At 42.1% G+C, this 23,829-nt stretch overlaps 1 protein-coding gene across 1 annotated transcript; it reads right to left on the minus strand.

Annotated features, from left to right (window-relative positions):
• Positions 1-6,356: 6,356 nt before the first annotated feature.
• On the minus strand, positions 6,357-23,299 carry cetp (cholesteryl ester transfer protein, plasma). Its single transcript, XM_031802137.1, has 16 exons — positions 23,063-23,299; positions 21,422-21,536; positions 21,009-21,140; positions 19,090-19,160; positions 18,860-18,947; positions 18,662-18,731; positions 18,391-18,451; positions 18,177-18,268; positions 17,881-18,060; positions 17,588-17,638; positions 17,233-17,382; positions 17,063-17,130; positions 10,478-10,520; positions 10,318-10,387; positions 7,224-7,309; positions 6,357-7,085 (listed from the first exon to the last, which is right to left on the minus strand). Exons 1-16 carry the CDS (start codon positions 23,202-23,204, stop codon positions 7,008-7,010), a joined length of 1,497 nt encoding a protein of 498 aa, XP_031657997.1. The 5' UTR covers positions 23,205-23,299; the 3' UTR covers positions 6,357-7,007.
• Positions 23,300-23,829: the final 530 nt, after the last annotated feature.

Genomic DNA, 23,829 nt, shown 5'->3' on the forward strand with positions numbered 1-23,829 from the left:
TGTTTATGGAATGGTCTGCCTACCCATGTGAGAGACACAGACTCGGTCTCAACCTTTAAGTCTTTACTGAAGACTCATCTCTTCAGTGGGTCATATGATTGAGTGTAGTCTGGCCCAGGAGTGTGAAGGTGAACGGAAAGGCTATGGAGCAACGAACCACCCTTGCCGTCTATACCTGGCCGGTTCCCCTCTCTCCACTGGGATTCTCTGCCTCTCAGAGAACAGGGGCTGAGTCACTGGCTTACTTGTACTCTTTCATGCCGTCCCTAGGAGGGGTGCGTCACTTGAGTGGGTTGAGTCACTGACGTGATCTTCCTGTCTGGGTTGCCCCCCCCCACCCCTAGGACCATGCCTCAGGACTACCTGGCATGATGACTCCTTGCTGTCCCCAGTCCACCTGGCCGGGCTGCTGCTCCAGTTTCAACTGTTCTGCCTGCGGCTATGGAACCCTGACCTGTTCACCAGACGTGCTACCTGCTGTTTTCAACACTCTAGAGACAGCAGGAGCGGTAGAGATACTCCTAATGATCAGCTATGAAAAGCCAACTGACATTTACTCCTGAGGTGCTGACTTGCTGCACCCTCGACAACTACTGTGATTATTATTATTTGACCATGCTTGTCATTTATGAACATTTGAACATCTTGGCCATGTTCTGTTATAATCTCCACCCGGCACAGCCAGAAGAGGACTGGCCACCCCTCAAGGCCTGGTTCCTCTCTAGGTTTCTTCCTTGGTTTTGGCCTTTCTAGGGAGTTTTTCCTAGCCACCGTGCTTCTACACCTGCATTGCTTGCTGTTTGGGGTTTTAGGCTGGGTTTCTGTACAGCACTTTGAGATATCAGCTGATGTAAGAAGGGCTATATAAATACATTTGATGATTTGATTGGACTTGTACAGAAATAACAAAACATTCCCAAAAGTTGCTGTGTTGTTCAATGTACATGTAACCTGGTAAAAAATCCTGACCTACGGTCCGCAATGCTCCCACATAGGGAGATAGGGGCATGAGGGAAGCTCTACAACAGTGTTCCCCAATGGCGACCGATGGTTTGATTTGGCCACTCCAAGTTTTCTGAGGAAATAATAAAATCACTTTTTTGGATTAAACTGTTTTTATTGACATTTTTTATTCTTGGACATAATAGACTATAAAAACACCAGGATAAAAGCTCCAGGTGATTTTAATTTAAGAAATCTGTTCCCTAGTATTCCCATGCATAATATTATTATGCATAAAATTATTATGTTTTAGTCAAACTATATCGGTTTAGGCGTCTTGCGGTCAATATGCAGTCTACAAATTATTTGTAATTACGATTACATTTTAGTCATTTAGTAGACTCTTATCCAGAGCGACTTACATGAGCAATTTGGCTTAAGTGCCTTGCTCAAGGGCACATCTACAGATTTTTCACCTAGTCGGCTCGGGGATTCGAACCAGTGATCTATCGATCAAATGCCGTCCCTGCCTTTTCTGGCCCATTGACCATCATCTAGTTGATGATTCTGCCCTACAATATAACTTTTTTTATGTAAGTAGAGAGAATGCGGAGCAGGCAGTGTTGAAAAGTAATCTTTAGACATATTGTACTTTTCTTAAATGTACTTTTGTAATTGACTAAAACAATCAGACAACAAGAAAATTGCATTTGATAAAGGTTACGTTTTTGCAGTGAGCCAATGGGGTAACCTCGGCAAATTCAGGTTGTTTTCCCCACAGGCGGGCAGGCCGCGACGTTCTATCTGACTGGGAGGGTTCAGGGTTCATCGAACATCTCGTTCCAAAATCATGGGCATTAATATGGAGTTCATCCCACCTTTGCTGCTTTAACAGCCTCTACTCTTCTGGGAAGGCTTTCCACTAGATGTTGGAACATTGCTGCAGGGATTTCCTTCCATTTAGCAACAAGAGCATTAGTGAGGTCGGGCACTGCTGTTGGGCGATTAGGCCTGGCTCGCAGTCAGCGTTCCAATTCACCCCAAAGGTGTTCGGTGGGGTTGAGATCAGGGCTCTATGCAGGCCAGTCAAGTTCTTCCACACCGATCTCGACAAACCATTTCTGTATGGATGTCGCTTTGTGCACAGGGAGTATTGTCATGATGAAACAGGAAAGGGCCTTCCCCAAACTGTTGCCACAAAGTTGAACGCATAGAATCGTCTAGAATGTCATTGTATGCTTTAGCGTTAAGATTTCCCTTCACTGAAACTAAGGGGCCATATGCATTCGGGCAGGTAGCGTTCTCCTATCATCCACCAAACTCAGGTTTGTCCGTCGGACTGCCAGAAGGCGAAGCGGGATTCATCACTCCAGAGAAGGCGATTCCACTGTTGCGAAGTCGAATGGGAGCGAGCTTTACACCACTCCATCCGACGCTTGGCATTGCGCATGGTGAACTTAGGGGTGTGTACGGCTGCTTGGCCATGGAAACCCATTCCATGAAGCTCCTGACTAACAGTTATTGTGCTGATGTTCCTTCCAGAGGAAGTTTGGAAGAAGAGTGTTGCAACTGAGGAGAGACAATTTTTACACTCTACGTGCATCAGCAATCGGTGGTCCCGTTCTGTGAGCTTGCGTGGCTACCACTTTGGGGCTGAGCCGTTGTTGCTCCTAGATGTTTCCATTTCACAATAACAGCACTTACAGTTGACTGGGGCTGCACTAGCAGGCCATAATTTTTACAAACTGACATGTTGGAAAGGTGGCATCCTATGATGGTACCATGTTAAAAGTCACTGAGCTCTTCAATAAGGCCATTCTGCTACCAATGTTTGTCTATGGAGATTGCATGGCTGTGTGCTCAATTTTATACACCTGTCAGCAAAGGGTGTGGCAGAAATAGCCATAGCAACTCATTTGAAGGGGTGTCCACATACTGTATATATAGTGTATGAACTAACAGGTTATAGAGCAAACTACGCAATTATGACAACACATAGGTTGTAATGGCCTATGGCTTTTTTTTCTGGCTTGGCTTCCCAGGTGATGTTACCCAGGCAACACTGCTGTACACAGAATCACAAAAACGAGAGGCTTTTATTCATATTAAGACCTGTCCCAGTGCAATATGCCTAGCTCTGCCCACAGGGACTCTCTTATAGAGAGCTTTTTGAAATAAGCCCTCGTATAGCCGTATTCCAACAAATCAAATTCTCTCACCACACTGGTTTGGCCAGCATGTTAGACTGGTATTACGACCGTTGTATGGCTAATCTAGCTAGCTGGGTCATTCCTACCAAGCGGCGTCTTTTCTGTCTCCAGGAAATATCACTTCCTATTTAGAGGAAAATGTGAATTCCAAAAGGCTTTAAATATAGCCCTAGTTAAATTCTCTCATCAATATATTTCAGATTTTCTGTCCCTGATATCACTTTCCACCCTGTTAGTTTGTTGTACTGTAATTATCTATTTAAGAAAACAACTCCTTCCTACAATGACACCATTCAGGAAGTGTCATAATTTCTTTGGTGGGAAAACTAGGGTGCAAAGCTAAATAAATATAAACACTCAGTTTTAGACATTTTTCCATGTTGTTAGTCTGTATGTCCCACTCATATATGTCCATGCTGTTATTTTCAAAATAATGTCTGAGAAGTTAGAGAAGTTAAAATCCTGTTCAAGTGTTATGCTCACTCACAGAACCATTATGCTCACTCACAGAACTAACTAACAAAAAACGAACAAATTTCCACTCTGTTAGGTTCCACCGTTAGGATTATGCACCTACAGTGGCTTGCGAAAGTATTCAACCCTCTTGGCATTTTTCCTATTTTGTTGCCTTACAACCTGGAATTAAAATAGATTTTTGGGGGGTTTGTATCATTTGATTTACACAACATGCCTACCACTTTGAAGATGCAAAATATGTTTTATTGTGAAACAAACAAGAAATAAGACAAAAAACTGAACTTGGTGGTACATAACTATTCACCCCTCAAAGTCAATACTTTGTAGAGACACCTTTTGCAGTAATTACAGCTGCAAGTCTCTTGGGGTATGTCTCTATCAGCTTGGCACATCTAGTCCCCAGGATTTTTGCCCATTCTTCAAGGCAAAACTGCTCCAGCTCCTTCAAGTTGGATGGGTTCCGCTGGTATACAGCAATCTTTAAGTCATACCACAGATTCTCAATTGGATTGAGGTCTGGGCTTTGACTAGGCCATTTCAATACATTTAAATGTTTCCCCTTAAACCACTCGAGTGTTGCTTTAGCAGTATACTTAGGGTTATTGTCCTGCTGGAAGGCGAACCTCCGTCCCAGTCTCAATCTCTGGAAGACTGAAACAGGTTTCCGTCAAGAATTTCCTGTATTTAGTGCCATCCATCATTCCTCCAATTCTGACCAGTTTCCCAGTCCATGCCGATGAAAAACATCCCCACAGCATGATGCTACCACCACCATGCTTCACTGTGGCGATGGTGTTCTCGGGGTGATGAGAGGTATTGGGTTTGCGACAGACATAGCGTTTTCCTTGATGGCCAAAAAGCTCAATTTTAGCCTCATCTGATCAGAGTACCTTCTTCCATATGTTTGTCTCCCACATGCCTTTTGGCGAACACCACACATATTTTTTTTCTTTAAGCAATGAATTTTTTTCTGGGCACTCTTCCGTAAAGCCCAGCCTGGTCCATGAGTTTTGGTGGGAGGCCCTCTCTTGGCAGGTTTGTTGTGGTGCTCCATGGGATGTTCAAAGTTTCTGATATTTTTTTATAACCCAACTCTGATCTGTACTTCTCCACAACTTTGTCCATGACCTGTTTGGCGAGCTCCTTGTTTTTCATGGTTCCGCTTGCTTGGTGGTTCCGCTTGCTTGGTGGTTCCGCTTGCTTGGTGGTTCCGCTTGCTTGGTGGTTCCGCTTGCTTGGTGGTTCCGCTTGCTTGGTGGTTCCGCTTGCTTGGTGGTGTTGCAGACTCTGGGGCCTTTCAGAACATATACTGAGATCATGTGACAGATCATGTGACACTTAAATAAAGTCCACCTGTGTGCAATCTAACTAATTATGTGACTTCTGAAGGTAATTGGTGGCACCAGATCTTATTTAGGGGCTTCATAGCAAAGGGGGTGAATACATATGCACGCACTACTTTTCCGTTTAAAAAAAATTTTTAAACAAGTTTTTTTTCTCCATTTCACTTCACCAATTTGGACTATTTTGTGTATGTTGTTGGATTCAGGGTGAAACTTTGAACATTTTTATACTCAGAAGTATAGGAGCATTAGTTACAAAACAGACATGAGGGGTCATAATGAAGCTTGGGAGGGGCTGGGAACACGTGCAGGGAACACGATCGCATGTGGCTGAGTGCAGGGAACACGATCGCATGTGGCTGAGTGCAGGGAACACGATCGCATGTGGCTGAGTGCAGGGAACACGATCGCATGTGGCAGTACTAATAAGGGTGAAACCGTTGAAGGCTCTTATCACTTAGCAAGAATGATGCCATGTTTAGCGATAAGGAGTAGACTCCACCCAAAGTGGGGTATGAATACTACCACGGGGGAAGCCATATATGTGTCTGAATTACAGCTGTATGGACCCTTTGGGAAGAATTCTACTTGGTTAAGCTTCTCTGGTGTCCGTGGAGTCATTTACTCTTAAAAATTAGAACCTAACAATGTCCATTACATGAAATCTGTCACAGATCCCTACAAAACTTTCATTATGCACACCTGGCCCCTATTCCCAGTGATTAGTAATTGTATAAGTGTGCCCATGGTTTACCATTGTCCTGTCGATTATTGTTACAATGACTGGCTCCTGCCTACTCCTTTCTACACTTGTGACACAAGCACTATAATTATAAAATCGTGACGAAACCCAAAGTGCAAAATAATAAAGTACTCAGGAAATAGTAGGAGAGATTCCCCTCAGGAAAACAAGCAACATTTACAATGACCGACAAAGACAAATGACAGAGGGAGTATATATACACGGTGATAGAGTGGGGATTGGAACCAGGTGTGTGTAATGATGACGAGACAAGTCCTGGGTTGATGAGGGAAGGGTGATTGCTAGCATCAGGTTCGGCAGCAACCAGAAGGCCGACGACGCCGAATGCCTGAGCTGAACAGGAGGGGGAGCCAAAGCGAAGGCTGTTGTGACACATTGTAGGAATGACCTGGCTACATGTAAGCTATACAGTCATAAGCATATTGCTGGAGGAGAGGTGGAAGGGGCAGGCAATATCATTATAGGAGAATAATTTCTTTCATTGTGAAGATGTAGTACTTTCTTTTATATAAGGACATTGTCCCTATATGTATTATGAAATATAACTTATTTTCCAATACATATGTCCTCTATTACTTTATTTTATAAAACAAGTGTGAGAATTAAAAGGAGACTACCATCAACCGTATATTAGTTTATTTAAAAGATGCACATTTCAGTGGGACATTTCAGAGACCAAACAAGTTGGTATTGTTGCCATTCTGAAGCCATCTTCTATCGATGAATGGCTATCTTCCCAGAGGGCAGAGGGACACCTGGTACATCAGGGCAGTTGGCAGAGGAACCGGTTCTACCTGCTCTGTGCCACCTGATCCATGGAATATTAAATTAACCAATCCAATCACAAGACATAAGCGGAAATACCCTACTGCCATGGTCACATTTAACCCTTTACTTACAGTATGCAAATACAAATCATGTTTCTTATTGAGCCAAGTTGTATATCTAATTCAGCTTTAGGGACAAGGTTAAGAGACATAATCAACCATGTCAATACAGAAGTTCATAATGAGTGTACAAAGACAATGACCTTTTCAAAAACCTTTTCACACACAGAGTGCCCAATTTTCTATGTGTTTGCACCTGTTCCTGTTTAATGTGCAAATACAACTAGTAATTCTATTCCGAAGTGTAAGTTTATCAACAACTCCACTAATACAGTCATTCAAAACATTGCACATTAGACCTCAGTATACTGTAGCCTACTGTATGTGATTTGATGCACAGGGACAGGGAGCGCCTGTGACCACTTCCACCATCTCAACATAAGAATCACTCCAGAGTCTTCCTGAGGAATTCCACAAGCAGATGATGAGGAAAGGCAAAGTCTGTCTGGATAATCACAAAACCCTACAGACAGAAAGACAGATGACAATGAATAGTATCCGTTCTGTAAAATATTTATTTAGTCCTATAGTTTGCGTATATATTTTAATTTGCGCTTATGATGAGTAAGAATGAAGTGAAGGTGTATGTATGAGTACTCACATCCTGAGAAACAACCTGGGGTTCGATGAGATCAAACAGATTTGTTCCCTGTTTGTCCAGTAGTGCAGTTAAACTTGGTTCTAGTTCTAAGACAACGGTCAAAAGAGGAACATATTATATTGTTCACAACAACACACTTACAGTGCATTCGGAAAGTATTCAGACCCCTTGACTTTTTCCACATTTTGTTACGTTACAGCCTTATTCTAAAATATATATATTTTTAATCCTCATCAATCTACACACAATACCCTATAATGACAAAGTGAAAACAGGTTTTTAGAAATGTTTGCAAATGTATAAAAAGAAAAAAAAGAAATACCTTATTTACATAAGTATTCGGACCCTTTGCTATGAGACTCGAAATTGAGCTCAGGTGCATCCCGTTTCCATTGATCATCCTTGAGATGTTTCCACAACTTGATTGGAGTCCACCTGTGGTAAATTCAATTGATTGGACACGATTGGGAAAGCCGCACACCTGTTTATATAAGGTCCTACAGCTGACATTGCATGTCAGAGAAAAAACCAAGCCATGAGGTCGAAGGAATTATCCGTAGAGCTCAGAGACAGGATTGTGTCGAGACACAGATCTGGGGAAGGGTTCCAAACAGCATTGAAGGTCCCCAAGAACACAGTGGCCTCCATCATTCGTAAACTGAAGAAGTTTGGAACCACCAAGACTCTTCCTAGAGTTGGCCGCCCGGCCAAACTGAGCTATCGGGGGAGAAGGGCCTTGTTCAGGGAGGTGACCAAGAACCCAATGTTTACTCTGACAGAGCGCCAGAGTTCCTCTGTGGAGATGCGAGAACCATCCAGAAGGACAACCATCTCTGCAGCACTCCACCAATCAGGCCTTTATGGTAGAGTGGCCAGATGGAAACCACTCCTCAGTAAAAGGCACATGACAGCCCGCTTGGAGCTTACCAAAAGTACTCTCAGATCACAAGAAACAACATTCTGTGGTCTGATGAAACCAAGATTGAACTCCAATTGTCATGTTTGGAGGAAAACTGGCACCATCCTCATGGTGAAGCATGGCAGCATCATGCCTTGGGGATTTTTTCAGCGGCAGGGACTGGGAAACTAGTCAGGATTGAGGGAAAGATGAACGGCACAAAGTACAGAGAGATCCTTGATGAAAACCTGCTCCAGAGCACTCAGGACCTCAGACTGGGGTGAAGGCTCACCTTCCAACAGGACAATGACCCTAAGCAAACAGCCAAGACAACGCAGGAGTGGCATCAGGAAAAGTCTCTGAATGTCCTTGAGTGGCCCAGCCAGACCCCGGACTTCAACGCTCTGCAGCAACGCTCTCCATCCAACCGGACAGAGCTTGAGAGGATCTGCAGAGAAGAATGGGGGAAAGTCCCCAAACACAGGTGTGCCAAGCTTGTAGCGTCATACCCAAGAAGATTTGAGGCTGTAATCACTGCCAAAGGTGCTTCTACAAAGTACTGAGTAAAGGGTCTAAGTACTTATGTAAATGTGATATTTAAAAAAAAAACTGCTTTTGCTTTGTCTTTATGGGTATTGTATGTACAGTTGAAGTCAGAAGTTTACATACTTAGGTTGAAGTCATTAAAACTCATTTTTTAACCACTCCACAAATTTCTTGTTAACAAACTATAGTTTTGGCAAGTCAGTTAGGACATCTACTTTGTACATGACAAAAGTCATTTTTACAACAACAGTTTACAGACAGATTATTTCACTTATAATTCACTATATCACAATTCCAGTGGGTCAGAAGTGTACATACACCAAGTTGACTGTGCCTTTAAACAGCTTGGAAAATTCCAGAAAATGATGTCATGGCTTTAGAAGCTTCTGATAGGCTAATTGACATAATTTGAGTCAGGTGGAGCTGTGTACCTGTGGATGTATTTCAAGGACTACCTTCAAAGTCAGTGTCTCTTTGCTTGACATCATGGGAAAATCAAAATAAATCAGCCAGGACCTCAGAAAAAAATTGTAGACCACCACAAGTCTGGTTCATCCTTGGGAGCAATTTCCAAATGCCTGAATGTACCACATTCATCTGTACAAACAATAGTATGCAAGTATAAACACCATGGGACCATGCAGCTGTCATACCACTCAGGAAGAAGACACGTTCTGTCTCCTAGAGATGAACGTACTTTGGTGCGAAAAGTGCAAATCAATCCCAGAACAACAGCAAAGGACCATGTGAAGATGCTAGAGGAAACAGGTACAAAAGTATGTAAATCCACAGTAAAACGAGTCCTATATCGACATAACCTGAAAGGCTGCTCAGCAAGGAAGAAGCCATGAAAAAGCCAGACTACGGTTTGCAACTGCAAGTGGGGACGAAGATCATACTTTTTGGAGAAATGTCCTCTGGTCTGATGAAACAAAAATAAAACTGTTTGGCCATAATGACCATCAGTTCCAAGAAGGAACTGAGGAAAAAGGTGAAGGCTTGCAAGCCGAAGAACACCATCCCAACCGTGAAGCACTGGGGTGGCAGCACCATGTTGTGGAGGTGCTTTGCTGCAGGAGAGACTGCACTTCATAAAATAGATGGCATCATGGAGGAGGAAAATTATGTGGATATATTGAAGCAACATCTCAAGACATCAGTCAGGAAATTAAAGCTTGGTCGCAAATGGATCTTCCAAATGGACAATGACCCCAAGCATACTTCCAAAGTTGTGGCAAAATGGCTTAAGGACAACAAAGTCAAGGTATTGGAGTGGCCATCACAAAGCCTGACCTCAATCCTATAGAAATTCTGACCCACTGGGAATGTGATGAAAGAAATAAAAGCTGAAATAAATCATTCGCTCTACTATTATTCTGACATTTCACATTCTTAAAATAAAAGTGGTGATCCTAACTGACCTAAGACAGGGAATTTTTACTAGGATTAAATGTCAGGAATTGTGAAACACTGAGTTTAAATGTATTTGGCTAAACTGTATATAAACTTCAACTTTAGTTTGATGAGAGAAAAAACATTTAAATTCATTTTAGAATAAGGCTGTAATGTAACAAAATCTGGGTCTGAATACTTCCCATATGCACTGTATATCACAATTCACTAAGCGTGAGAGGATGAAACAGTACTCACTGGATATGACTTTTGGGACACCTATTTTCTCCACTGCCTCTTTCAAATATTCAATGTGGGCTTCAACCATCTGGAGAGCATAAGGAAATGAGAAATAAAGCAATCTACCACCGCTACTGGTCACTTAGACTGGGATTCAGTATGCCTATTTAATTCTCACCTGCAGTGTGTCTGTGGACAGTGAATCCTTCATTATGGAAATTCTTTAGTGGGAAGAAGCAAAGTCACATAAGTGTTGTTTCTTTACTTGCACATACAAGCAGCAGTGTGAGGTATATATATACAGTGGGGCAAACAAGTATTTAGTCAGCCACTAATTGTGCAAGTTCTCCCACTTAAAAATATGAGAGAGGCCTGTAATTTTCATCATAGTTACACTTCAACTATGACAGACAAAATTAGGAAAGAAAATCCAGAAAATCACATTGTAGGATTTTTTATTAATTAATTTGCAAATTATGGTGGAAAATAAGTATTTTGGTCAATAACAAAAGTTTCTCAATACTTTGTTATATACCCTTTGTTGGCAATAACAGAGGTCAAGCGTTTTCTGTAACTCTTTCACAAGATTTTCACACACTGTTGCTGGTATTTTGGCCCATTCCTCCATGCAGATCTCCTCTAGAGCAGTGATGTTTTGGGGCTGTCGCTGGGCAACACGGACTTTCAACTCCCTCCAAAGATTTTCTATGGGGTTGAGATCTGGAGACAGGCTAGGCCACTCCAGGACCTTGAAATGCTTCTTACGAAGCCACTCCTTCGTTGCCCGGGCGGTGTGTTTGAGATCATTGTCATGCTGAAAGACCCAGCCACGTTTCATCTTCAATGCCCTTGCTGATGGAAGGAGGTTTTCACTCAAAATCTCACGATACATGACCCCATTCATTCTTTCCTTTACATGGATCAGTCGTCCCGGTCCCTTTGCAGAAAAACAGCCTCAAAGCATGATGTTTCCACCCCCATGCTTCACAGTAGGTATGGTGTTCTTTGGATGCAACTCAGCACTCTTTGTCCTCCAAACACAACGAGTTGAGTTTTTACAAAAAATATATATTTTGGTTTCATCTGACCATATGACATTCTTCCAATCTTCTTCTGGATCATCCAAATGCTCTCTAGCAAACTTCAGACGGGCCTGGACATGTACTGGCTTAAGCAGGGGGACACGTCTGGCACTGCAGGATTTGAGTCCCTGGCGGCGTAGTGTGTTACTGATGGTAGGCTTTGTTACTTTGGTCCCAGCTCTCTGCAGGTCATTCACTAGGTCCCCCTGTGTGGTTCTGGAATTTTTGCTCACCGTTCTTGTGATCATTTTGACCCCACGGGTTGAGATCTTGTGTGGAGCCCCAGATCGAGGGAGATTATCAGTGGTCTTGTATGTCTTCCATTTCCTAATAATTGCTCCCACAAGTTGATTTCTTCAAACCAAGCTGCTTACCTATTGCAGACTAGTTGAGTATCTGGAGCATCAGCCTTTGTGGGTTCTATCCGAGGTCGTTTTGCGTATCAGTTCATAAACCATGTGCCATGGAATCGGTACGTCGAAAATCTCTTCCTAACTATTTTGCAATCTATGTGGCACGGCTGTACATTTTTTGGTCCTTAAATTAAACTGATATACTTTTTGATTTATCACCATTTTCTTTAACCAATTTTGGTCTTCAATGCAGTGCCGTCAGACAAGTTCCTTCCTTTTCCCCTTTCCTCTTCCATTTTTGCGTCAATTAGTTTGTTGTAATTTTGGACAGAGCAGACATTTCCATTTGTTTTTGTTAGCTGCATGTGTGACATAACTCCACCAGTCCTATTTATAATATATTTTACGAAGATTATATCTTTTTTTTTAAATATCAAAACATACTGTTTTTTTAATCAATTAGTATAGTTGAGTTTAACCATAATATTTGTTGTATTATTTGTGGTCTTTTCTGGTGGATTAAATTGAAATTGCAACAAACTTTCTATGGCTTGTTTTGAAAACAGCGATATTTGGGAGAGGATTTCCTTTTCAAATAACTGAAAGTGAGAGGTTGTAATCTGAATTAAGGGGTAAAAGGCCTTTCTTGAACATAGGGTAAAATCTGTGGAGGGAGCTGAAGGTTCGAGTTGCCAAACGTCAGCCTCGAAACCTTAATGACTTGGAGAAGATCTGCAAAGAGTGGGACAAAATCCCTCCTGAGATGTGTGCAAACCTGGTGGCCAACTACAAGAAATGTCTGACCTCTGTGATTGCCAACAAGGGTTTTGCCACCAAGTACTAAGTCCTGTTTTGCAGAGGGGTCAAATACTTATTTCCCTCATTAAAATGCAAATCAATTTCAAAACATTTTGACATGCGTTTTTCTGGATTTGTTTGTTGTTATTCTGTCTCTCACTGTTCAAATAAACCTACCATTAAAATTATAGACTGATCATTACTTTGTCAGGGCGGCAGCGTAGCCTAGTGGTTAGAGCGTTGGACTAGTAACCGGAAGGTTGCAAGTTCTGCCCCTGAACAGGCAGTTAACCCACTGTTCCTAGGCCGTCATTGAAAATAAGAATTTGTTCTTAACTGACTAGTTAAATAAAGGTTAAAAATAATAATAATAATTATTACTTTGTCAGTGGGCAAATGTACAAAATCAGCAAGGGAACAAATACTTTTTTCCCTCACTGTATATGAATAGGCCAATTTAATTTTGGCTGGCTTGCCATTCCAAATAAATTTGAATATGTTTTCTCATATAATTTAAAAAACTGTTCTCTATATGTAAGCAAGACCATAAGCAAATAGGTAAACTGGGATATTACTAAAGAGTTAATCAGGGTGATTTTTCCACAAATAGAAAGGTATTTACCTTTCCATGGTAGCAAGATCTTATCTATTTTTGGTAACTTTCTATAAAAATGTATTGGAGTGAGATCATGTATTTATTTCGAGATATGTATACTAAGTATATCTACATCACTATCAGACCATTTTATTGGTAAACTACACAGTAATGTAAAAGTTTTTTTTGTTGTGTGATCCAATACATAATATAGTAATCCAGCGAGATTGGAACAATTATCTAGATCTGCTATGAGGCTGTGGAGGGATCCAAGTTGTGGATTTAAAAGAAAACATGAATCATCAGCGTACAATGACACCTTTTGTTTTTAAGCCCTGGATTTCTAGTCCCTTAATATTATGGTTGGATCTGATTTTAATAGCTAACATTTTGATGGCCATAATACCAATAGTGGACAACCTTGTTTACTCCTCTTGACAGTTTAAAACTTTCTGAGAAGTAGCCATTATTTACTATTTTACACCTAGGGTTACTATACATAATTTTAACCCATTTTATAAGAGATTCTCCAAAGTTGTAATATTCCAGGCATTTATGTATAAACTCCAGTCATACTTTATCAAAAGCCTTTTCAAAGTCCGCTATGAAAGCAGGTCTGGTTTCCCAGATTTTCCATAGTGTTCTATTGTTTCCAGTACTTGCCTTATATTATCTCCAATGTTTCATCCATGTAAAGCCTGTCTGATTAGAATGAATAATATCCGACAATACCTTTTAAATTCTATTTTTTATTTATTTTTTATTTCACCTTATTTAACCAGGTAGGCTAGTTGAGAACAAGTTCTCATTTGCAACTGTGACCTGGCCAAGATAAAGCATAGCAGTGTGAGCATACAACAAAGAGTTACACATGGAGTAAACAATTAACAAGTCAATAACACAGTAGAAAACAAAGGGGGGGTCTATATACAATGTGTGCAAAAGGCATGAGGAGGTAGGCAAATAATTACAATTTTGCAGATTAACACTGGAGTGATAAAAGATCAGATGGTCATGTACAGGTAGAGATATTGGTGTGCAGAAGAGCAGAAAAGTAAATAAATAAAAACAGTATGGGGATGAGGTAGGTGAAAAGGGTGGGCTATTTACCAATAGACTATGTACAGCTGCAGCGATCGGTTAGCTGCTCAGATAGCTGATGTTTGAAGTTGGTGAGGGAGATAAAAGTCTCCAACTTCAGCGATTTTTGCAATTCGTTCCAGTCACAGGCAGCAGAGTACTGGAACGAAAGGCGGCCAAATGAGGTGTTGGCTTTAGGGATGATCAGTGAGATACACCTGCTGGAGCGCGTGCTACGGATGGGTGTTGCCATCGTGACCAGTGAGCTGAGATAAGGCGGAGCTTTACCTAGCATAGACTTGTAGATGACCTGGAGCCAGTGGGTCTGGCGACGAATATGTAGCGAGGGCCAGCCGACAAGTCGCAGTGGTGGGTGGTATAAGGTGCTTTAGTGACAAAACGGATGGCACTGTGATAGACTGCATCCAGTTTGCTGAGTAGAGTGTTGGAAGCCATTTTGTAGATGACATCGCTGAAGTCGAGGATCGGTAGGATAGTCAGTTTTACTAGGGTAAGCTTGGCGGCTTGAGTGAAGGAGGCTTTGTTGCGGAATAGAAAGCCGACTCTTGATTTGATTTTCGATTGGAGATGTTTGATATGAGTCTGTACACTGTACATTCTGCTAGAATTGTTGCGTCACAACACTGAATTGTAAGGGGCCTCCACATTTTTTCAATGGACTGGATCTTTATATTTCCTCCTTATATCCACCAGTTCCAATATATCCATGACATTCATGATTTCCTTAAGAGCACGAGGGTGATAGTTTGTAATGTGATTTTGATTACGGTCCATTAAGGTATTTAAAATAGTATTACAATCTCCCACCATGATAACAGTCTTGTATTGCTTGCAGGGTTGATAATTTATTATATATATTTTCAAAGAAGCGTGAATCATCATTACTTGGTCCGTAAAGGTTAATGAGCCATATCTGTTTATGGTCCAATAACGTATTTAAAATCATCAATCTACCTTGCGGATCTGTTTAGACAAATTGCACATTCGGATCAAAATTACTGTTAATTAATATCATCGCCCCTTTTGAGTTACTTTGCCAATGGGAGAAGTATATTTAACCTCCCCCCGGGAGACCCATGAGGCGCACATAATTGGCACCGAGTCGTCCTGGTTAGGGGAGGGTTTGGCTGGCCGGGATGTCCTTGTCCCATCTCGCTCTAGCGACTCCTGTGGCGTCCCGGGCACATGAACGCTAACACGGTTGCCAGGTGTATGGTGTTTCCTCCGAAACATTGCTGCGGCTGCCTTTCGGTTAAATGGGCAGTGTGTCAAGAAGCAGTGCGGCTTGGCGGGGTCGTGTTTCGGAGGACACGCGGCTCTCGACCTTCGCCTCTCCCGAGTCCGTATGGGAGTTGCAGCGATGGGACAAGACTGTCACTACCAATTGGACACCACAAAAAAGGAGTAAAAAAAATATCTCAAATACATTTTCCGGATTGACTGACCTCATTGTCTTAAATGATGAACTGTCATTTCTCTTTGCTTATTTGAGCTGTTCTTGCCATAATATGGACTTGGTATTTTACCAAATAGGGCTATCTTCTGTATACCACCCCTACCTTGTCACAAAACAGCTGATTGGCTCAAACACATTAAGAAGGAACTGTTTAACTGTTAATTGAAGTGCATCCCAGGTGCCTACCTCATGAAGCTGGTTGAGAGAATGCCAAGAGTGTGCAAAGCTGTCATCAAGGCAAGGGTGGCTACTTTGAAGAATCTAAAATCTAAAATATATTTTGATTTGTTTAACACATTTTTGGTTATTACATGATTCCATGTGTTATTTCAAAGTTTTGATGTCATCACTATTATTCTATTATGTAGAAAAAAATACAAATAAAGACAAACCCTTGAATGAGTAGGTGTGGCCAAACTTTAGACTGGTACTTTATATTTCTTAATTCCATTATTTTGCTTTTAGATTTGGGTGTATTGTTGTGAATTGTTAGATATTACTACACTGTTGGAGCTAGGAACACAAGCATTTCGCTACACCCGCAATAACATCTGCTAAATATGTGTATGTGACCAATAATATTTTATTCGAGTTTTGATTTGAGCACGCAGATGAGCTTCCCTGAGACGGTTTCTGACAGTTTGTGCAGAAATTCTTCAGTTGTGCAAACACACAGTTTCATCAGCTGTTCCGGTGGCTGGTTTCAGACTATTCCGCAGATGAAGAATTCAGATGTGGAGGTCCTGGTCTGGCGTGGTTACACGTGGTCAGCATTTGTGAGGCCGGCATTGAAGGCGGCTTATGGCAGAGAAATGGACCTTAAATTATCTGGCAACAACTCTGGTGGACATTCCTGCAGTCAGCATGCCAATTGCATGCTTGCTCAAAACTTGAGGCATTGTGACAAAACTGGACATTTTAGAGTGGCCATTTATTGTCCCCAAGCACAAGGTGCACCTGTGTAATGATCATGCTGTTTAATCAGCTTCTTGATATGCCACACCTGTCAGGTGGATGAATTATCTTGGCAAAGGAGAAATGCTCACTAACAGGGATGAAATCAAATTTGTTCCTAAAATTTGAGAGAAATAAGCTTTTTGTGCTTATCGAACATTTCTGAGATCTTTTATTTCAGCTCAGGAAACATTACATGTTGCGTTTATATTTTTGTTCCGTATACTTGTTAGTAAACTGCCATGCAACAGAAAGTGTTTTACTAAACCATTACAGTCTGTATCCCTTATAGAGGCACAGTGGAGTCAGTATCACAAGACCAATTAAAAGCATGGTCTTCATGTAATGCTTTTACTCACATATGCAGTTCCTATACATGTGTATGTACATTTTCACTACAGTATAGGCACGTAAATGGACTCACTGTGATGTTGTAGCAATTAGGATCAGTTTCTTCTTGGCGTAGGAAGCAGTCACTACAACCTCCACCTCCTAGACAACGACAAACCCCATTCAGCTACTCTTCTTGGACACATTACTGTCTGATGCCAGGCTATCATTTAAAATATTAAAACAGGTGTTTGTTTGGCTGACCATCTCAAAGTAAAGTCCTGGGATGTCCTCAGCTCCGCTAGTCAGTTCTGCTGCAGCCACAGCTCTGACATAGGTGCCCATTGGGGTCGTCCACAGGTGAGGCACTGACACACTCCACACCCTCAGCACTGGCTCCTCAGAGGACAGAAACTGCCAAAAGGATACAGGTTTCATACAGGCACAGACATATTTATCACACTGACTTACCTGTGTACACAATATATGAGGTTTGAAATACAATGAAACTCAAAACACCACTAAATTGCAGAGGCCAAGATAGGTCACATGGTCTGTGGAGCTGATAAAAGCATGTTGTGTCTGTCTGAGGACTGTCCTGAGTGGGTTTGTCACATACCTGGCTAAGGAACTCTGGAATGGGGGTAGACAAATTTGTCTTAAACAGTTCCTGAAATGAAATTGACCATGTTAGATAACTGGCATACATTAAAACAAAAACACAGTAATTCAGCTTGTAATGAACAAGAATGTCATTCCCCGTCACAGTGCTACAGTCAGTTTCCCTGCATCTACCATATTGTAACACACCGTGGACCAAACCCCAACAACAAGTCCCGATTACTGTTTTCCTGATAAATGCTGCCTTGGACACTAGTCCACATGACTTCCACTAGTCTGGTAGACACCTACTGTGAGCTCCAGGCCAGAGATGTTGAGGACAAAACGTCTATCTTGGTGGGCAGCTGTAATCAGGGGGTTGAAGACCTCATCAGAGATCCAGAAGTAAAGCATGCGGTCCTCTGTCAGTTGGCTGGGGTCGAATACAGACTCATTGATGACAGCTGTCATGTTGTTGTATTTGGCCAGACCCTGGACATCATGGGAAGACAGAAGAAAGATACTGTAATACATATAATAACAATTGGCATTGTGCATCATCATGTACAATGAATATGGATGCTAGATAATAAAGGGATATACAGTACCTTGTGGTATGATTCAATGTAATTGGATGTGATGACAGGGGCAGAAGTTACTCCAATATCCATGCTGATGTCACCATCACTAAGGAATTTCTCTGTGGGAATCAACGCGGAGAGGTAAACATAGTCACTGACAGATATTCTAAATAAGAGAAAGTCTTGATACCTCTATTGTCTTTGTGTGCTATCTACCCAGGCTCCCCAAACGTGTCCATACCTGCTCGTTCCTGTATAAAGTCAGCCAATATGTTTGCCACATTATTGATCTCCTTACAGATCTAAGATGACGAAAACAGGGATATTGTTTCATTCTATGTTGCAGCTGATGTGACAATGTTTTTGCTGGGTTGCATTAACAAGACAGTAGATGGCAGTGTTGAGCCATCAGCGAGGCCTCTGTCCAATACTTTGATACACTGCAGGTTTATTTAACTAGGCAAGTCAGTTAAGAACATATTCTCCTATATTTCCCTCTAATCATCACTCACCTGGCTTTTAATAACCAGCTTCACAGTGAAGGTGATGAAGTTTGTGAACAGCCTCTTGAGCCAGCCAGGCCTAAAGCCAGAATGTAAAACACAGGGTTTGTCCTTCATGTTACTTCCCGTGAAGGAAGAGGACATTACAGATAAACCATTTTACACTATGTGTATAAAACTATCTGAGTTCCAGAACGTGCCACTTACTCCCTGTCTCCCTGCAGCAGGAGATCCAGCTTGTGGAACGTGAGGTAACAGTCTGATGTGTCTGCAGCAACTTTCCCCTTTCCACAATCTGAGACAGAGAAAGCACATGATCACTGGCAGGAAATACATTACAAAAGGTAAGATAAGATTCCTGTAAACTCTTTGGAAGAATGAGAAGGAAGAGCGAACATTGAACACCACACAAACAATGGGCAGAAAAAGGTACTTACAGAGTTTGGGGTTAATGCCAAGATCAATGTGCGAATCAATTTCAAAATCTACTGAATGTCCCACATTGACACTGCAAAACAGATTACACATGGCAGTGTCATGACCACGCAGCTATTCAAGGTTAACATACACAACTTCAGTAGTAGCCAACATGACATTTGGATAAATCACAACATATGTAACTGTAAGATCTAGAAAGTTATATCTAATCATATCACAAACTATTTCCATCCCTCTCATCCTCCCTTTTCACAATGAAAAGATTGCTATGCAATCTGGTTTCAGAGCTGGTCATGGGTGCACCTCAGCCATGCTCAAGGTCCTAAACAATATCTTAACCGCCATCGATAAGAAACATTACTGTGCAGCCGTATTCATTGATCTGGCCAAGGCTTTCGACTCTGTCAATCACCACATCCTCATCGGCAGACTCGACAGGTTTCTCAAATGATTGCCTCGCCTGGTTCACCAACTACTTCTCTGATAGAGTTCAGTGTGTCAAATCGGAGGGTGTGCTGTCCGGACCTCTGGCAGTCTCTATGGGGGTGCCACAGGGTTCAATTCTTGGACCGACTCTCTTCTCTGTATACATCAATGATGTCGCTCTTGCTGCTGGTGAGTCTCTGATTCACCTCTACGCAGACGACACCATTCTGTATACTTCTGGCCTTTCTTTGGACACTGTGTTAACAACCCTCCAGACAAGCTTCAATGCCATACAACTCTCCTTCTGTGGCCTCCTATTGCTCTTAAATACAAGTAAAACTAAATGCATGCTCTTCAACCGATTGCTGCCTGCACCTGCCCGCCTGTCCAACATCATTACTCTGGACGGCTCTGACTTAGAATACGTGGACAACTACAAATACCTAGGTGTCTGGTTAGACTGTAAACTCTCCTTCCAGACCCACATCAAACATCTCCAATCCAAAGTTAAATCTAGAATTGGCTTCTTATTTTGCAAACAAAGCATCCTTCACTCATGCTGCCAAACATACCCTTGTAAAACTAACCATCCTACCAATCCTCGACTTCGGCGATGTCATTTACAAAATAGCCTCCAATACCCTACTCAACAAATTTAATGCAGTCTATCACAGTGCAATCCGTTTTGTCACCAAAGCCCCATATACTACCCACCATTGCGACCTGTACGCTCTCGTTCGCTGGCCCTCGCTTCATACTCGTCGCCAAACCCACTGGCTCCATGTCATCTACAAGACCCTGCTAGGTAAAGTCCCACCTTATCTCAGCTCGCTGGTCACCATAGCATCACCCACCTGTAGCACACGGTCCAGCAGGTATATCTCTCTGTTCACCCCCAAAACCAATTCTTTCTTTGGCCGCCTCTCCTTCCAGTTCTCTGCTGCCAATGACTGGAACGAACTACAAAAATCTCTGAAACTGGAAACACTTATCTCCCTCACTAGCTTTAAGCACCAACTGTCAGAGCAGCTCACAGATTACTGCACCTGTACATAGCCCACCTATAATTTAGCCCAAACAACTACCTCTTTCCCTACTGTATTTATTTTATTTATTTATTTATTTTGCTCGTTTGCACCCCATTATTTTTATTTCTACTTTGCACATTCTTCCACTGCAAATCTACCATTCCAGTGTTTTACATGCTATATTGTATTTACTTTGCCACCATGGCCTTTTTTTGCCTTTACCTCCCTTATCTCACCTCATTTTCTCACATCGTATATAGACTTGTTTATACTGTATTATTGACTGTATGTTTGTTTTACTCCATGTGTTACTCTGTGTCGTTGTATGTGTCAAACTGCTTTGCTTTATCTTGGCCAGGTCGCAATTGTAAATGAGAACTTGTTCTCAACTAACTCAACTTACCTGGTTAAATAAAGGTGATTTTTTTTTTTATAAATAAAAAATGACTGATGGAAGGACTCACAGCCAGCTTCCATATGCATACTGGATGGTTCCTTTGAAAACAGCAGACACGTTGGAGATGGCAATCTCAATGCCTTCACCTGCTATGAGCTCAAACTCACTCCGCCCAATCGACAGGTTATGGATCTCCAGACTGAGAGGGCAAAGGTCAGGAGAGGACATTATTATTGGTTGTTCATTTTAGAAAGAATAAAGGAGCAAAACAACAAAGCAATGGCGATCGTGATGACATTCAATCTGTTATTGATTGAAAAATGAGTGCTTATGCATTCATCCAATCATGTGTCGTATACATCATCTATGGTAAGTGAATACAGGATAAAATGATGGCATGTGAAGTAATGGAGGAGGATGAAAGGAACAGCATAAGCGAGTGCATGTGGTGCAGGTACACTGACTGTTGGGTCCACTCACTTGGCAAGTCCATATTTCACCTTTCCAACAAAGAGAATAGACTTCTCATTGCTAATGCTTGGATATTTGGCATGCTGGAACGCAGCCTGGATGACCTTGGTCGTCTTTTCATTTACTGAAGAGAAAATACACAATTTGTCTATATATACAGTGAGGGAAAAAAGTATTTGATCCCCTGCTGATTTTGTACATTTGCCCACTGACAAAGAAATGATCAGTCTATAATTTTAATGGTAGGTTTATTTGAACAGTGAGAGACAGAATAACAACAACAAAATCCAGAAAAACGCATGTCAAAAATGTTAGAAATTGATTTGCATTTTAAATGAGGGAAATAAGTATTTGACCCCCTCTCAATCAGAAAGATTTCTGGCTCCCAGGTGTTTTTTATACAGGTAACGAGCTGAGATTAGGAGCACACTCTTAAAGGGAGTGCTCCTAATCTCAGTTTGTTACCTGTATAAAAGAATACCTGTCCACAGAAGCAATCAATCAATCAGATTCCAAACTCTCCACCATGTCCAAGACCAAAGAGCTCTCCAAGGATGTCAGGGACAAGATTGTAGACCTACACAAGGCTGTAATGGGCTACAAGACAATCGGCAAGCAGCTTGGTGAGAAGGTGACACCAGTTGGTGCGATTATTCGCAAATGGAAGAAACACAAAAGAACTGTCAATCTCCCTCGGCCTGGGGCTCCATGCAAGATCTCACCTTGTGGATTTGCAATGATCATGAGAACTGTGAGGAATCAGCCCAGAACTACACAGGAGGATCTTGTCAATGGGACCATAGTCACCAAGAAAACAATTGGTAACACACTACGCCGTGAAGGACTGAAATCCTGCAGCGCCCGCAAGGTCCCCCTGCTCAAGAAAGTACATTTACATGCCCGTCTGAAGTTTGCCAATGAACATCTGAATGATTCAGAGGACAACTGGGTGAAAGTGTTGTGGTCAGATGAGACCAAAATGGAGCTCTTTGGCATCAACTCAACTTGCCGTGTTTGGAGGAGGAGGAATGCTGCCTATGACCCCCAAGAACATCTTCCCCACCGTCAAACATGGAGGCGGAAACATTATGCTTTTGGGGTGTTTTTCTGCTAAGGGGACAGGACAACTTCACCGCATCAAAGGGACGATGGACGGGGCCATGTCCCGTCAAATATTGGGTGAGAACCTCCTTCCCTCAGCCAGGGCATTGAAAATTGGTCGTGGATGGGTATTCCAGCATGACAATGACCCAAAACACATGGCCAAGGCAACAAAGGAGTGGCTCAAGAAGCACATTAAGGTCCTGGAGAGGCCTAGCCAGTCTCCAGACCTTAATCCCATAGAACATCTGTGGAGGGAGCTGAAGGTTCCAGTTGCCAAACGTCAGCCTCGAAACCTTAATGACTTGGAGAAGATCTGCAAAGAGGAGTGGGACACAATCCCTCCTGAGATGTGTGCAAACCTTGTGGCCAACTACAAGAAACGTCTGACCTCTGATTGCCAACAAGGGTTTTGCCACCAAGTACAAGGTCAATACTTGTATTAACTGTATTAACAAAACAGTTAACTACCTTGACAGTAACAGTTCTGGTGAAAAACATTTGAGAAAACACTGTAGGGAGACTGGAATCAATAAGATAGATACTCACAGACCACCGCTGCAGGGTAGGTCAGCCTACAGACAGCCCCAGTGAACCTATATGCAGAGGCTGGCTCCAGACAGGATTGGGACATCACAACCAGGCCCAGGAACAGCAGCAGGACTGGGAGTGTCATCACACACTTATCCATCTCACCAGTAGCTAAATGAACACTGACTTCAAACTGGATCCCAGAGCTGTGTAGTGCCTCCTCAGAACCTCTGAACTAACTGATCCAGGCTGTGTTGAGCATGCACAAGAGACAAGGGGAGGAAGAGGGAGGGAACAGAAGACACCTCTAGGGAGATGGGGTTCAGACTGAGGCTAAACTTGGCTGAACTAAACTTCACAACACTGCCCCTGTAGTCTGTGATTGGGCCTCAACCAGGCCAGAGCGGGATATTTGGGCGTGGGTGTCATTACGTGCTCTATCTGGGTCCAGCGGGCTACTTCTGTACATGCGAGGTAGGGTTATTATAGGGCAGTAAATAACAGATATACAGACACTTTTTCTAGGGCACATTCTCAGAAACTCCCATACCTTACAGTCACAGAAATGCCAATATTGACCCAGAATGATGGAACCATACAGCTAAATCTTCACCAAAATCTTTCAAATGTATGTAAAGAAAATTGGAATTGTGGTACTATTTCTGCAAATATTCATCAATCATGACCATGTTGGTCAATACAACTTCCTAAGAAAATATGTACTTTCCAGTAAATATGTAGTTCCAGGACATATATGATCAGTTGCAGAGTGGGCTGGGTTAGAG

This window comes from Oncorhynchus kisutch, linkage group LG22, assembly GCF_002021735.2.
Source record: "Oncorhynchus kisutch isolate 150728-3 linkage group LG22, Okis_V2, whole genome shotgun sequence".
Classification (NCBI taxonomy): domain Eukaryota; kingdom Metazoa; phylum Chordata; class Actinopteri; order Salmoniformes; family Salmonidae; genus Oncorhynchus; species Oncorhynchus kisutch.